The sequence below is a fragment of the Arabidopsis lyrata genome, assembly GCF_000004255.2.
Source record: "Arabidopsis lyrata subsp. lyrata unplaced genomic scaffold ARALYscaffold_4, whole genome shotgun sequence".
NCBI lineage: Eukaryota > Viridiplantae > Streptophyta > Magnoliopsida > Brassicales > Brassicaceae > Arabidopsis > Arabidopsis lyrata.
Window position 1 is genome coordinate 21,608,268 of NW_003302552.1, and position 17,194 is coordinate 21,625,461.

Consider the following 17,194-nt stretch of genomic DNA (forward strand, 5'->3'; position numbering starts at 1 on the left):
AGCTGTAGGACACCTTAAGGATCGCTGTTATAAATTTAATGGATATCCACCAGGCTGGACAGGAAAGAAGAAATTCACTCCACCTAATGCTTCTGCTCCTGCTTCTGGTTCTACACCTACTACTGTTTTACAGAAGTTGAATCCATCTACAACTCCTAGTGCAAACATGACTTCTCTACATGGCATTACTAATTCAAATCTCAAAGGTTCAGAGAATTTGGGGGAGAACCTTACAACAGATCAAATCCAAGAGATCATTTCCTACTTTAGTTCAAAGATTCACACCTCTAGTATCACACCTACACTTGCAGTTTCTCAAGCTTCTACTTCAACTTCCGTACCAAGTATTTCACAGATATCTGGTACATTTCTGACACTTTATCCAAATACTTATTATGACATGCTTACTTCAAAACACTCTGAAACTGATATCTCTCCAAGTTCATGGGTAATAGATTCTGGGGCTACTCATCATGTGTCTAATTCTAGGACTATGTTTCTAGTTTTCCAGGATCTAGTTAATACCTATGTGAATTTGCCAAATGGAACTACTGTGAGTATTGTCGGAATAGGATCTATTCAATTGTCTGAAAACATTCTTTTGCATGATGTTTTGTTTATTCCTATTTTCCGATTTAATCTCTTGAGTGTTAGCATGTTAACTAAACATTTGAATTCTATAGTCAGTTTTACTGCAACTTCCTGTTTCATTCAGGATCTTACTCGGGAATTGATGCTTGGAAAGGGTAGTCAAGTCTCAAATCTTTATATTCTGGAGTCTAGTCAACAGCATTCTACTTTTGAAGTTTCAGGTAGTCTTATTCCTACTTGTTCTGCTGTTTCAGTAGATTCTCATATATGGCATACTCGTTTAGGGCATCCATCTCAATCTAGAATTGATGTGCTCACTGATGTACTGTCTTTAACAAAACCTATAAATAAGAATAAGATTCATCATTGCTCAGTTTGTCCTTTAGCAAAACAAAAACATTTACCTTTTAATGCAAATCAAAACATATGTTCTTCTTCATTTGATCTTTTGCATATAGACACATGGGGTCCTTTTTCAAAAGAAACTCATGATGGATTTAAATACTTTTTAACTATAGTGGATGATCATAGTAGAGCAACTTGGATATATCTTTTAAAAGCAAAGTCTGATGTCTTGTTTGTTTTTCCTGATTTCTTGAAAATGATTGAAACTCAATATGCTACTAAAGTAAAATCTGTTAGATCCGACAATGCTCCTGAACTAAAATTCACAGATCTTTATCTAGAAAAGGGCATAGTTGCTTACCATTCCTGTCCAGAAACTCCTCAACAGAATTCTGTAGTAGAAAGGAAACACCAACACATCTTAAATGTTGCTAGAGCCTTAATGTTTCAATCTCAGGTTCCTTTAGAGTATTGGGGGGATTGTATACTTACATCAGTATTTCTTATTAATAGATTACCTACCCCAGTCTTATCCAATGCTACTCCTTATGAGATTCTCACTAGTCAAAAGCCTGATTACAGCCAACTTAGAGCTTTTGGTTGCTTATGTTATGTGTCCACCTCTCCTAAGCAAAGGCATAAGTTTCAACCTAGAGCCAAAGCATGTGTTTTCTTAGGGTATCCATCAGGTTTCAAAGGTTACAAGGTATTGGACTTGGAGAGCAATGTCATTTCTATTTCCAGGCATGTTATTTTTCATGAGGAAATTTTCCCGTTTCTATCTTCTACATTGACAGAAGATACACGGACCTTCTTTCCTCATATTTCTTTCCCTGCACACCCCGATGAATCTTTGCCTTCTGCACATTCATCTTCTGATGCACCTCCACATTCTGATGTGTTATCTTCTGAGAATCCTTTGCCTTTGGCACTAGATTCTCGCAGACCTACCAAACTCCCAGCACATTTGCAGGACTACTATATGAATAATACTTCTTTCACTACTCCTTATCCTATATCTAACTTTCTCTCTTATAATAAACTAAGCGTTTCTTTCTGCTCTTTCATTCAAAATATTACTCTTACTACTGAACCCCGTACTTATTCTGAGGCTAAGAAAATGCAAGAGTGGTGTGATGCCATTGGTGCGGAGCTTGGGGCTATTGAAAGAACTGGTACTTGGTTGATTTGTCCATTACCATCAGGTAAGAAGGCTATTGGTTGCAAATATGTCTTCAAAATCAAACATAATTCTGATGGTACTGTGGAGAGATACAAAGCTAGATTGGTAGCTAAAGGATATACACAGGAGGCAGGACTTGATTTCAAAGACACTTTTTCCCCAGTTGCGAAGCTTACCACTGTGAAGATCTTGTTAGGTATTGCTGCAAAACTTAACTGGTTTCTTACTCAGTTAGATGTGTCAAATGCATTTTTAAATGGGGATTTAGATGAGGAGATCTACATGGAGTTGCCTCCTGGTTATGAAGTTCCTGCAAGTTTGCAAACTGAAGATAAGATGGTCTGTCGTTTACAGAAATCCATTTATGGCCTAAAGCAGGCGTCTAGACAATGGTTTCTGAAATTTTCATCCACTGTTATTGCTTTGGGTTTTCAGACAACACACAGTGATCACACTCTTTTTACCAGATTCATTGATGGTGTTTTCATTGTCATTCTGGTGTACGTTGATGATATAATCATTGCAAGCAATAGTGGAGATGTTGTTCCTATACTGGTATCTCAGCTTGAAGCTGCTTTTCAACTCAGAAATATTGGTGAACCACAATATTTTCTTGGCCTGGAGATTGCTAGATCTTCTGCAGGAATCTCTATTTGTCAAAGGAAATATGTGTTAGAATTACTTTCAGATACAGGATTTCTTGGAAGCAAGCCGTCTTCAATACCAATGGAGCCTAATCATTCTCTACACAAAGAAGATACTCCATTGCTACCTGATGCAGAAATTTATAGGAGACTCATTGGAAAATTGTTATACCTCTGCACTACCAGACCTGATATAACCTTTGCAGTAGGTAAACTTTGCCAATTTTCCTCTGCTCCTAGACAAGTTCACTTGTTGGCTGCTCACAAAGTTCTCAGATATCTGAAAGGCACTATTGGGAAGGGTTTGTTTTATTCAACAGATCCTGATTTAACTCTTAAAGGTTTCACTGATTCTGATTGGAACACTGATCCTGATTCAAGAAGATCAGTTTCTGGTTATTGCATGTTTATTGGTGATGCTCTTGTTTCTTGGAAGTCTAAAAAGCAACGGGTCTGTTCTCAAAGCTCTGCAGAAGCAGAATACAGGGCCATGTCTTATGGTACTAAGGAACTCGTTTGGATAGCCAAGATTATGAAGGATTTACTTATTCCTTCTCCTATTACTGCATTGCTTTATTGTGACAACACAGCAGCTCTTCACATCGCAAAGAATGCAGTCTTCCATGAGCGCACCAAACATGTGGAAAATGACTGTCACTTAGTCAGAGAAAAGGTGCAATCTGGTTTCTTGAAGACGATGCACGTTCACACTGAACATCAACTGGCAGATCCTCTTACTAAACCTATGTACCCTACTCAGTTCTCCTATTTGATATCCAAGATGGGACTCCTAAACCTTTATGAGGCTCCATCTTGAGGAGGGCTATTAGATATATACAGTATACCACATTACCGGTTTCCTTTATCCGGTTATGTTAGATTAATTATACGGTTTAATCTCATTATGATTTGTATATAATCTCACTTTGTACAACATTCGTTGATTAATGAGAAAGCCTTTATTTAGTTTGTCTTTCTAATAAACATTAAAAAATAAAAGAAATTGTTGTGGTTTTATAAAAACAGAACCTTCGCTTTTAAATACTCTCATTCTCTTCTTCTTTCTTAAGAAATCAAAATTCGCTATTCACCTTCTTTTTCTTATTCGAGAAACGAGAAAAACCCAAAACCCAAAATCTATCATCTATTTCTCTTTTCAATACCTGATCGCAGATGATGATTCGTGATTGATTGAATAACTTCTCTCACATACTCTCTATCTAGGATGATTTCAGAACACCGGCAGAGAAGGAAGAGATCAGGAGCAGTGAAACTGGATATGTCGGAGAGTTTCTTTATCACTTCTTTGGTTGGTGGAGAAGTCTTTTGGTTTGAAACTGAGAATCTCTCCGGCGAGTTGTATTAGTGAGTCGACGAGAGTGATTATGGATGATCTCAGTTTCGTCTTGAAACTGAAGTAAGCCGTGAGTTCAATCGAGTCCATCATCTCAGTTTCGTCTCCCACATCCGCCAATCGAGGATGATTTATTTCAGAACCAAATTTCACCGGCGGGGAAGGAAGAGATCGGGGCAATGAAAGCGAGGAGCACCTAAGAAGGTTTTTCATTAGACTCTAACATCAGGAAGAAGGAAGACTGCTCTTTCTGAGAATAAAACACAGTCAAAGAAGACGTACAAAGAGATGCGAGTGAAGAAGACGATCAATGTTTTCTCAGATTTTTCCAAGTACCAGACAATTACACGGTGGGCTTCGAATGGGCTTTTTTGTATGGGGCCTTCTTTGCTACCAAATCCATTAAGGTATTTCTTATTTTCTTTAAAAATTATTTTAAGTAAAAGTAAAACTAATTAGTTTAAAACATTCACTAAAACATTTAACTAAATAAAAATTTTTAAAACCTTTAAAAAATTAAAACAAATTTAACACTTAAATTTACAGAAAATAATGTTCTTAAAACTAAAACCATGTCAATTTCACTAAATTTTTTTAAAAATTAGTGTAAGTGTTAAATTTTAAACACGTCAAAAACTAACCGCGCCTAGGCATCCTGTCCTTAGTTGGTCCGTAAGCTTTGGTGTTCGAAGTTCGGCATGTTTTCACGTTATATAGATTTAACACTTAAACTCATTTTAAAAAATAATAGTGATTTTGACCAAAATTTAAAACAAATTTAACACTTAAATTTTAAGAAAATAATGTTTTTAAAACTAAAACCATGTCAATTTTAATTTACTAAAAATTTTTAAAAATTAGTTTAAGTGTTAAATTTTAAACACGTCGAAAACTAACCGCGCCTATGCATCCTGTCCTTAGTTGGTCCGTAAGCTTTGGTGTTCGAAGTTCGGCATGTTTTCACGTTATATAGATTTAACACTTAAACTCATTTTAAAAAATAATAGTGATTTTGACCAAAATTTAAAACAAATTTAACACTTAAATTTTAAGAAAATAATGTTTTTAAAACTAAAACCATGTCAATTTTAATTTACTAAAATTTTTTAAAAATTAGTTTAAGTGTTAAATTTTAAACACGTCGAAAACTAACCGCGCCTATGCATCCTGTCCTTAGTTGGTTTGTAAGTTTTGGTGTTCGAAGTTCCGCATGCTTTCACGTGATATAGATTAAACACTTAAACTCATTTAAACAAATAATAGTGATTTTCACTAAAAATTCTTTTAATTTCACTAAAAATTTAACACTTAAACTTTTAGAAATTAATGCTTTTAACTAAAAAAAATTTAACACTTAAACTTTTAAAAATTAATGCTTTTAACTAAAACCATTTTAATTTCACTAAATTTTATTAAAAATTAGTTTAAGTGTTAAATTTTGAACACGTCAAAAACTAACCGAAGCTAGGCATCCTGTCTTTTGTTGGTTCATAATCTTTGGTGTTCGAAATTTAACATGTTTTCATTTAATATAGATTTAACACTTAAACTAATTTTTAAAATATAATAATAATTTTTACTAAAATTCTTTTAATTTCACTAAAGAATTTTACACTTAAACTTTTAGAAATTAATGCTTTTAACTAAAATAAATTCAACACTTAAAGTTTTTTTGAAAAAATAATTTTCACTAAAATCAATTGAACACTTAAACTTTTAGAAATTAATGCTTTTAAACTAAAACCATGTTAATTTACTAAAAAAAAATTAAATTCAGTTTAAGTGTTAAATTTTAAACACATCGAAAACTAACGGAGCCTAGGCTTCATGTCCTTAGTTGGTCTGTAAGCTTTGGTGTTCCAAGTTCAACATATTTTAACGTAGTATAGATTTAACACTTAAACTAATTTTTAAAAACTAATAATTGTTTTCGCTAGAATTCTTTTACTTTCACTAAATTTTGAAATAAATTTAACACTTAAACTTTTAGAAATTAATTCTTTTTAACTAGAACCATGTTAATTTCACTAAAACTTTTTAAAAATTAGTTTAAGTGTTAAATTTTAAAAACGTCGAAAACTAACCAAGCTTAAATATCCTGTTCTTAGTTGGTCCGTAAGCTTTGGTGTTCAAAATTCAACATATTTTCACGTAATATAAATTTAATATTTAAACTAATTTTTATAATTGGATTTGGGCTTGCTTCCAATTAGATGGAATAATTAGAGTAAACAAAAACTAGTGTTATAGTGGAGGAAGGCAGAATTCTTTTTTTTTTTTTTTTCGACTGAATGATTCAATATATTGATAACTTGAGGAAACCAGATTACAATCCGATCAAAAGGATGAGGATCCAAGACAATCACCTACACCGAAGAGAATACAAAAGGAACCACAACTAAGTAGTAGACATCTCTTCATTGAACAAATCATGTAACCAAAAAGGGTAGCCCGAAGCTACGTATGATTGTCGACGATCCTCTCTTGTCACACTTTGAGCAATAAGGAAGGCTCCTTTGTTAGCACTTCTCTCTTCAAACTGAATTTTCCAAAAAGGAATGTGACTGAGTGCAAATGCAAGGGACTCTGACTGAGACTTAAAAGAGGGCCATGCGTCGGGACGGAGAGCCACGTCCATAAGGTATTTATCTTCAACAGCCAGCACAAATCTTCTAATCCTTAGGTTCCTCATACTCTCCAAAGCCCACAGCCAGCATTCCAATTCAATATCTTGCTTTGACTCCATCCCACCGAAAGATCGTCTACTATGGAGCAAAACCTCACCTCTTGAATTTCTAAGAACCCATGCGCCTCCACCAATTCTGTTATGTTTATCCCAGGACGAAGCAATGTTGCATTTAAGCCATGAGTGATCAGGAGGCTTCCAAGGTTTGCGGCCACCAGCCCCCACTCTAGCAGATTTAAACTCTTCTTCTTTCTCAATTTGTTGGGCTAAAAACCACTTCTCAGAGTCATCCAATACCTTAGTAACAATGTCCAAAGGATGGAAAGTCCTACCTTCAAAGAGAATACTGTTCTTGTTCTTCCAAAGGATCCAAATAATCCAGGGGACAGATCTTCTCGATGCAATAGGTAGCTTTAAGTCTTTAGCCATCAGAAGAACATAATGCACATTATGGAACAAAGAATGATCCTCAAAACCATTAATCGGAGAAGAAATGTTGGAGAGAGCCCAAATCTGTCTTGCAAGAGGACAAAGAAACAACAAGTGGTTGATTGATTCTCCTTCAAAGCCACAAGAACTGCATCGAGGATTAATCCTGACTCCTCTTGTCATCAAACGCTCAGCCACAGGTAAAGCTCCACTAACAGCTTTCCATAGAAACATTTTAATCTTAGAAGGAGCAAGGACTTCCCAGATTTTATCCTTAATGGGATTGATGGAAGGTAAAGCAGCAGCCTCTAAAAGAAGATCAACATTATGATTCTGAGAGGCTAACCAATAGCCAGAACGCACCGAGTAAGTCCCACTTCTGTTGTGTAACCACACCATAAAATCCGGAGAAGAAGTAGCTGGCTTGATTCTCCTAATAATGGACTGGTCTCTTGGGAAAAAGTGCTCCTGGAGACAGTTCTCGTCCCATCTCTTGGTAATAGGATCAATTAGGTCCTGCACCTTTAAATCACAATTCACAATGATGTTTTTCATGAAAGGAGGTCTTAAGACATCATCTTGAATCCACCTAGTTGTCCACACATTAACAGAGGCACCATCTCCTATGCCTTGTCTCAAGCCTTTAATCAATAATTCTCTCCCATGCAGGATGCTTCTCCAAGCGAAAGAAGGCCTGTCTCCCAGCCTAGCCTCCAGAACTGAGGAATCCTCATAATATCTGCTTTTTAGGAACCTAGAGAGCAGGCAGGCCGGGTCATGTAATAGTCTCCAGGACTGTTTAGCTAACAAAGCTTGATTAAACAGTTCTATGTCCTTAAATCCCAGGCCACCTTTATCTTTAGAAAGGCAGAGCTTACCCCAAGAAACCCAGTGAATCTTATTGTGGTGTTCCATATTGCTCCACCAAAAAGCAGACATCGCACTAGACAGGGATTCACAGGTGGATTTTGGTAGCTTAAAGCAGGACATTGCATAAACTGGCATTGCCATAGCTACAGATTTGATTAGAACTTCCTTACCACCTTGAGATAAGGTTCTTGCAAACCAACCTGAGAGCCTGTTTTTCAACCTGCCATGAATATAATCAAGCATCTCCACCTTAGACCCACTAAAACATTCAGGGAGACCCAAATAAGTGCCTGCACCACCCTCATTAAAGATACCCAACTTGGCTTGGATTAGAGCTTTGTCAAGATCTGGAATCTTAGACCCAAAAGTGATAGAGGATTTATCCAAATTGATGATCTGTCCCGTGGCTCTACCATACAAATCCAGTATCTCTTTAAAAGCTGCACATTCATCTTCAAGAGCTTTGCAAATGAAGAGGGAATCATCTGCAAACAGGAGGTGGTGAATTGAAGGTCCTTGATGAGAAAACTGCAGTCCACTAATCAAACCATTATTCTCGGCCTTGTTGAGTAGGTGAGTGAGTCCTTCTGTACATAGAATAAACAGGAAAGGAGATAAAGGATCTCCCTGTCTCAAACCTCTCTGAGGAATCACTAAACCATGAGGCTGTCCATTGATGAGCACTGTGAAAGAGACAGTGGTGACGCACTTCATTATCCATTCCACCCAAATGTCATGAAACCCCAAAGCAGTGAGAAGATTCCTTAAGTAGCTCCATTCCACTCTGTCAAAAGCTTTAGACATATCAGTCTTTATGGCCATAAACTCTTTTGAAGAAGCAGAATGAGTCCGTAGACTGTGAACCACTTCATGGGCGATTAATATGTTATCAGATATGAGTCTCTCTTCCACAAAGGCTGACTGGTTAGGTGAAACAATCTTGGACAACAATGGCTTTAATCTTGATACCAGAATCTTGGAAATCACCTTATACATGACCGAGCATAAGCTAATGGGTCTAAGATCCTTCATAGCAGAGGCACCTACCTTCTTGGGGATAAGGCAAAGTTGGGTGAAATTCCATTCTTTTTCAAAGCAGCCCTCAGAGAAAAACCTCAAAACTTCCACAGTAAGCTGACTTCCAACAATCTCCCAATACTGTTGAAAGAAGAAACCAGTCATACCATCATAACCAGGGGCACTAGAAGCTTTGATTGAGAAAACTGCGTCTTTCACTTCCTCTTTGGTAACCTCTCTCAAAAGCGACTCATTCATATCGCTAGTGATTCTAGGGATAAAATCATGAAAAATCTGCTCACAATTATCCGGATACGAAGACGAGTAGAGGTCATGAAAATACTTGGCTGCCACATCTCCTTTGGAAGCTTCTGATTTATGCGTGTCCCATCGTCATCCACCAGCATTTCCAGCCCATTGCTTGATCTTTCAGACTTAACCGAAGCATGGAAGTACTTCGTGTTCTTGTCTCCAGAAAGCATCCATTTCTGTCTTGTCTTTTGCTGCCAATAGCTCTCTTCTTCTCTGTGAGCAAGGACAAGATCTCTCTTTAGAACACGCATCCTGTCAAAGGAAGGGAAAACTGAAGCATGAACCACTTCAATTTCTCGCTGAATCAAATCAATCTTAACTTTAGCATTTGTCCCATTCTCTTTCTTCCAATTACTGAGAGATTTTCTACATCTTCTAAGCCTTTCAGAAATGCTTTGCCCAAAGACAGAAGTAGAAGCATTCCAAGCCTGGGAGACCGCTTCTTTTACCATCGGTTTATGAAGCATTCTTTTATCGAATCTGAAAGAGCCTCTATAAGAGTCTTGGGAAGAAACAAGCTTTACCAGAACCGGCCTGTGATCGGAACCTTTTTTATCCAAGAAAGCTTGGTTAGAAGCCGGAAAACATCTAAACCAATCTTTGTTCCCAAAGCACCTGTCCAATTTGCATTGAATCCACAAATCATTTCTTTTACCTCCCCAAGTAAAACCATTCCCGGTGCTTTTCAACTCAACCATCCCACCTACATTCAACATATCAGCAAAATCTGAAAAAGAGGCTTCACTTCTTCTTGGACCTCCTAGTTTTTCACCATTGTGAAGGATCTCGTTGAAGTCCCCAACCATAGCCCAGCAATCAGTTCTATTAATAGCCAATCTTGATAATCTTTCCCATACTTGGTTCCTCAGACTACTGTTAGGGTTCCCATAGACACAAGATAAGAAGAAACTTGAATTACCCATATTTACAAACAAATCCAAGATGTTTTTATCCGCAGACAGAATCTCCATATCTACACTTTTCTTCCAAAACAAAGCTAGACCGCCACACCTTCCAACTGGTTCCACAGTATATACACGATCATAACCAAGCCAAACTTGAATATCAACTAACACATTCCTTATGTTCATAGTCTCCATTAGAAACAGGATCTCCGGGAAATGTTTTTTACGCATCTCCATGAGACGTTGAACTGTCAATTCTTGAGGCCGCCCCAAACCCTGACAGTTCCAGCTCATTATGCTCATTAAACATTGGACAGTCCCTCATTTGGGACCGCCAATTTGTGATTACGCTTTGCAGCTTTTTGTTCCTCTGGTTCTACCATCACACCTTTCCTTTTTTCCATAGCACCAACTTGGAGCCCTGCACTTTTGGGCACCTCATCAATACCTGCACCATATCCAGGAGCTCCTACTGCAGTTTTAGGCTTCCTTTTACTGATGTAAGGTCTCTTTCTCCTCGTTGTTTTTCTTTGCTTAGTCCCGGATGGGCTAGCTTCAGAGAAGCCAACCTCATATCCCGTAGAACTAGGCTGAGAAAAAGAGGAGTAAGAATAATCGACCAGCGCCTCCCCACCATCCAAAGAACTGGGAATCAGAGAACTTCCAGCAAGATAATCAATAGAACCCAAGCCAGAGATCTTAGGAGAAGGAGCTGCAGACAAAGGATCAACTTTAGGAGAAGTGCTTGAAGATTCATAACCGAAGACTATCCCTTTTCCTTTGTCGAAATCATTAGAAACAATCGGGGCAGGCTCCAATCTCAACACAGTCTTCTGCGAAATCGGATATTTTTCTGCTTCAGCAACAGACTTCTTCACTCTTTCTTCACGGATTAAACGCTCTTCTCCATTAGCCACCATAAGATACTGTCTCATCCCTTCTAAGACATCTGGAGCTATCCGAGGCCGTCCTAATAGAGGATGAATACCAACCTGCTCCTCTTTGAGAACACCAAAGAGGACGTCACCTTGCTTTAAAACCAGAGGAGCTTTTGATTTTTCCACTTTCCTCCCCATTTTCCTATCAATGATTTGATCTTGAATCTGTTTGAGCTGAATGGGACAAGCTTCTTGTTCATGAGTGAGTCGCTGGCACCTGTAACAACGTTTTTGGACTCTCTCATAGAAATAGCTGACAGTAGTGGATAAACCTTTTGGTAGATTGATGAGCTTTGTCCTCCTTAATGGCCTAGAGACGTCGAAATTTATCTTTACCCTGACAAATTCTTTATTTTGAGGCTTTGCAGGATCAAAAACAACCTCCGTAACTTGACCTACCAAGTCACTCAAGCAAGTAATCGCTTGCTCCGTGTAATAGTTGAGCGGAATGTTTCTTATTTGGACCCAAAGAGGGGTGAATTGCAGCGAATCCGGAGGAGGTGTTTCAGACCACCGCTCCATTAAGATCCCCTATTCGTTGAAAGTCTGAAAACCTTTCTCTAAAACCTCTGTCAAGTCATGCTCGTTATTGAAAATGAACTGGAATTTTTCCAAGGAGAGAGCCACTCCGCGCACTCGACCAACCTTTTGCCATTTCCTTGGCATGTTGAGAATGAGGTTGGACATACTTTGGCTCTGCGGGTTGAGGAGCCGACCAACTAAACTGAGAACATTCTTCTCACACGAGCTGTACTGTGGAAGATCCGGCATCTCAAAAGGAAGATCTTCCTCGTCAAGAGACATGGCCATCATGGCCTTATCCATGGCTGAAGACATCGTGGAACAGTAACACCCGAAGACAAACAAGCAACAACACCGAAACCCGCAACTGAAGATCTACTCTTTGAAACCCGCAGCTGAAGATCCAGAAACTGAAGAAACAACCGAAAGAACCCGCAACTGAGGATGAAAACAAACCACAGCGACAAAACCCAGAATCAGAAATGTAAGCCTTTGACCCTCTCAGCTGAAGACGAACCCTTAAGCCGATCGACAAAGCCAGAGATTTGAGAAAACCGAAAGAGTAACACGAACCCAGACTTTAATCAGCTTCCAATCGAGAAATTAGAGACTGAATGATAATCGAGAGCTGATATCAGAAGAACAGAAGTAGCCGCCAAGAGAGGAGCAATCAATTTAGGTTAAAAACAGAGATAAACATGATGGAAAAACCAAAGGGAAAGTGTGTTTCCGGTTCTGTAGCTCTATTTTCGTTAGTGTGAAATACTCTAACCGAAAAAGAGAGTTCTAAGCCCAAAAGAGGGATTCTTGTTTTGCTTAGGAAGGCAGAATTCGTAATGGAATAATTTGTTTTTCATAAAAATCATAATTTTACTTATATATCACATTGGACATGTACATTGAATAGAAAAAAAAAAGAAAAAAAAAAATCAATGAACTCCAGTCGACGATTTTTTTTTTTTTAATGAACTCCACTCTCTCTCTAAATATCTAAATTAATGGATGATATGATTTCTAATTTATGGCCTTTGCATATATTTGTTTTAAGCAGTTCGCGTATGTAGAACAAGTCTCCCAGTCCGCATAATGGCATTTAACAATGTCTACATAGATTTGTTGCCCCCAAATTTATGTTATTCACCTGATTAAAAAAAAAACATACAGCTATTTATGTAACCATACAGCTATTTATATCGAATCTCTAAGATTTATGTAACCAACGCGCCAATATCAAATAGTATGGTTTACATTTATAGATTTAAATAAGTTTGACTTCTAAATGGATTGACGTTAATATAAATAGAATGATTATCAATACTGAAAGTCTGAAACTAATGTGACCTCTCCCTATGACCATAGGCTATTGTTTACAAGAATTAATTAATCAAGGTCAAAACCACCAAATAGTGGTATTGTATACATTTGTACAAGAATTCACCAAAAAGAGTGGTGCTCTAAAAGTAAAAACCAAAATTATCAGACTTAGGCCAAAGCTACATTGAAAGGTACGGTGGACTACATAGGTGGTAGACTTCAAGAGATATTATATATATTCTGTTGATTTCATGTAATTTTGTACAAATATTCATTATTGCAAATATGTTGTAATTTGTTGTAACGACTAGAAAAATAAAATACAATCCCGTGTGTAACTTTTCTTAACCTATCGATAGATCTCGAGTTCTAGTTCGACTCTCAATGATATAAATATTTTTTTTGAAAATATAAATAAACCACAACTTACGTAAAGTCAACGGAGGTGAAATCCATCCTGTCGCTCTTGTTTGCTTCTTTGGCAAAACGAAAGTCAACTATTATTTTATGTGTTTGCAACTTTTAAATTCTTTATTGTAGGTTTGTATGTCATTTTTGTATAAAATAATTCTTTCGTATCATAATTACTTAACAAAAACCAACGAGTAAATATTTGCTTCTTTGTTTTTAAGCATACAAAGGCATATATATGCGTGTCGTGTCGACACCTCAAACATTTGTAGATGAATGATCTCATGCATATGTAAGTGTCTAAACACATAGAGATGAAAATTGATGAGATGGACATTACAAAACTATTTAAGTGGGGTTAGTTTAAAAGGTAATTTTTGGTTTTATCAAATCTAAACTCAATCTAAATAAGATTATATGAAAATTAATGAGCTGCATCAAGTGGAATCTTCATGTTTAGTTATAGATCTATAATTTGTTCTAAAGAAATATGACATAAAGAGCATCATCAAACCGAAGTAAGTTAACTAAAACTTAGGATTTGAATTAGGTCGATTTTCAAGTGACAGTTTCCTGAGTCAGATTTTGACCCCACATATCGATATAAAATTGCATAAGATTTTAGTTTCCATTTACTAATATTGTTATAAGTTATCTATACTAGTATTTTTGCAATACTTTGGTGACGGATGGGTAAAAATGCTTCTGAGTTAATCGGATATCCGACACGTTTTTTAAATTTCTTCACAAAAAAATACTTGGATTGGGTTAAATAAAACCCAACTCATACACCGGATATTCTATATTTAATAATTTAGATATTTAGAAGATTTGATTAAGATTTAGAATTATGATTCTCCTATCATTTTTGTTTGAATTGTTTTTAACTGTTTTAAATCATCATATAATACATAAGTAAAAAAAAATCAATTTCTTTTTTTGCATATATTGTGATTCGAAATTTTAAAAACGGACATATATTATCCAATTGACGAAAATGTGTGTTCAACGTTCTACATCGATTAAAATATTTAACAATGATTCAGAATCATATCATAAATAAGATCAACACTAATAAAATAAATGAGTTTTCTGGCGGGATGGGTTTTTGAATCAACAATAATAAAAATATTAAAATATCATTAATCCGCCGCTTCAATACGGATTAAATCCTTAATTTTTTTTTAATACCACCAATATTAGACATATTAAATCAGTCTCATTTAGAAAAGATTGTATAAAATTAAAAATTGTTCTGTAGTATAATGTTACTTAATAACAATTGTAAACTATAAAATATAAATATCTTAAAAAATTATAAAATTTGCATACTTTTATATATAATAAATAATCGTTAAATTTTAAAAATTACTACTTTTAGAAAACAAATCACGGGACGGATTAAGAAGTTACAGGACGGGTTATATTTCGGAACTAAGTTATATGGTGGACGAGTTTGAATCAATATTTATAAAATTTTAAAATATCATTAACATGCCGCTTTAATACAAATTAAATCTTCAGTTTATTAAAATATAAATGTCTTAGAGAATGATATGATTTGTAAGCTTTTATATATAATAAATAATCACTAAATTTTAAAATAAAAATAAATCACGGGACGGGTTAAGAAATTACGGAACGAGTTATATTTTGGAACGGGTTTATATGGCGGACAAATTTGAATCAATATTTATAAATATCATTAACATGCCGCTTTAATACGGGTTAAATCCTCAGTTTATTAACAATTGTCTCGTGAACTCGTGGTATACCGTTACTTAATAACAATTGTAAACTATAATATAAATAAATATTTTATAAGGAGATACAATTTACAAAATATTCTTATACTAACTTTAAAAATAAATCATCTACACCGCGGGTTAAAATCTAGTGATAAAGTAAAATTCCACAAACGACGTCATTAGCCAGAAGAATATAACGAGACTATCAATCATTTGATAATGTAGAGACGCCCAATATCATAGATTCATTGCGGTTAAGACAAAAAAAAAATGAAACTTGTAAAAGAAGTGTATTACAATGGAATTGGCATATTTAATTAGTTTTCTACAGAAACTATAGGAGAGCCAAAACCAGAACAGAGCAGACATGCCGACAATTAAAACTTTCACACACACACAAATTTGCGTCCAAAGACATATTTATGGCTTACGCTATCTAAGTTTAGATATTTTAACTATATGATATTGTATAATATTATATATAGTTTAGATTTATCGTCAGTTGATTAATCACAAATCATAATACCACATTATTTTATTCCGACTGTATAAAAATAAAAACTACTAGTGTAAAATAATATTGATATACACACATACAACTTTATTTAAATCAAGTTGTTGTTGTGTGTCATGGAGGCAGGTCCATAGCTGTTTCGTTCTACACCTTCTTTGTCATTTCAATATTCAAGTTTTTGTTAATTTAATGTTATTGACTAATTAACCAACAATCCGATATATTAAAATTTATATAGCTATCTATCTATATATATAAATAACCCAACCGCCGCAGTATTATTCCACGGCATACAAATTATTTTTGTCCAAATTACACATATCTCAAAAAGGATCAAATATTTCCTCAATCGTTTCTAATTTCTTCTTTATTTTGGTTTCTATTTTGAATGGTGAGAGATTCAATGGAGATTACTCAATATCAAAGTTTTAATGAAGGTTCGAGTTCTAGGGTTTCCATGAACAAGAATTCACAAGTAATATCCAAGATCAAACCCAAGATTCGCATAATCCATATATTCGCACCGGAGGTCATCAAGACCGACGTCAAGAACTTCCGTTCACTCGTCCAGAGTCTAACCGGGAAACCGGCACCGGGAGAGGCCAAAACCGGTAAAAAGAGAGCCAAATCGAGAATTCCGACGTCCCAAGAACCGGTTGGCGAAAATCATCAGCCGGTCAACAGGCTTTCGGGTTTCACCGGTTTACTAGCAAACGGAGGAAACCATCAGGTGAAAGAAGAATGGGGATCAGGTGATCAGAGTACTTCAAACACAAGCACTTACTTTGATCTAGAAGGTTTGATTCAAGATGTCGGAGAAGATTACTTCACCTCCTTTCCCATGAGATCCTCTTCTTCTTCACAAGTCGAAGGTTTCATCTTCAACAACAACACCAACACCAACACCAACTTCGATACAAAAGCTCACAATTCGTCCTAATTAATAACAGTTTAATTTCTAGGGTTTTCAGGCTTTTTGATTCTGCAAATCGCATTGTTTTTGGTGAGATCTCATCGCAATGATAAGGTCATATTTTGTGGGGGAAAAGGCATAGAAGTATGAGAAACTTAAACTTTTGGTGGACTGACTTTGCCAAGGTTGAGAGTTGTGATGAAGAGTTTAATCTACTTGCAGCCCTTCTAGGACAAGTGGCTGTATCTAATTAAGATGTCGTCGGTAAAAAAGCCCTAGCTGTTTTTAATATGTAACTTCATTGATATGCTATTATTGGATGTGTATTAATTCTTTGGTGTGCATATACATGTGATTGCTGTACTTTTGGGGAAAAAAGTTTGTATGGTAAGTAGAACAAAGATTGACTTGTTTTCGATCGATTGTTATAGATACTGTGATTGATTGTATATTGAATATTGATATTACATACGTCAACGGTTAAAAAAAGTACATGAG

The 17,194-nt window shown here is 35.9% G+C and overlaps 1 protein-coding gene and 1 long non-coding RNA gene across 2 annotated transcripts; both read left to right on the forward strand.

Annotated features, from left to right (window-relative positions):
* The first annotated feature begins 4,266 nt into the window (after positions 1–4,266).
* Positions 4,267–13,462, forward strand: LOC110229456. Its single transcript, XR_002332855.1, has 2 exons — positions 4,267–4,524; positions 12,848–13,462. It is a non-coding gene; the product is annotated as an uncharacterized LOC110229456 (long non-coding RNA).
* Positions 13,463–15,428: 1,966 nt separating this feature from the next.
* On the forward strand, positions 15,429–17,008 carry LOC9318027 (VQ motif-containing protein 18). Its single transcript, XM_021029457.1, has one exon. The coding sequence runs from the start codon at positions 16,172–16,174 to the stop codon at positions 16,721–16,723; it is 552 nt and encodes a 183-aa protein (XP_020885116.1). The 5' UTR covers positions 15,429–16,171; the 3' UTR covers positions 16,724–17,008.
* The last annotated feature ends 186 nt before the right edge of the window (positions 17,009–17,194 follow it).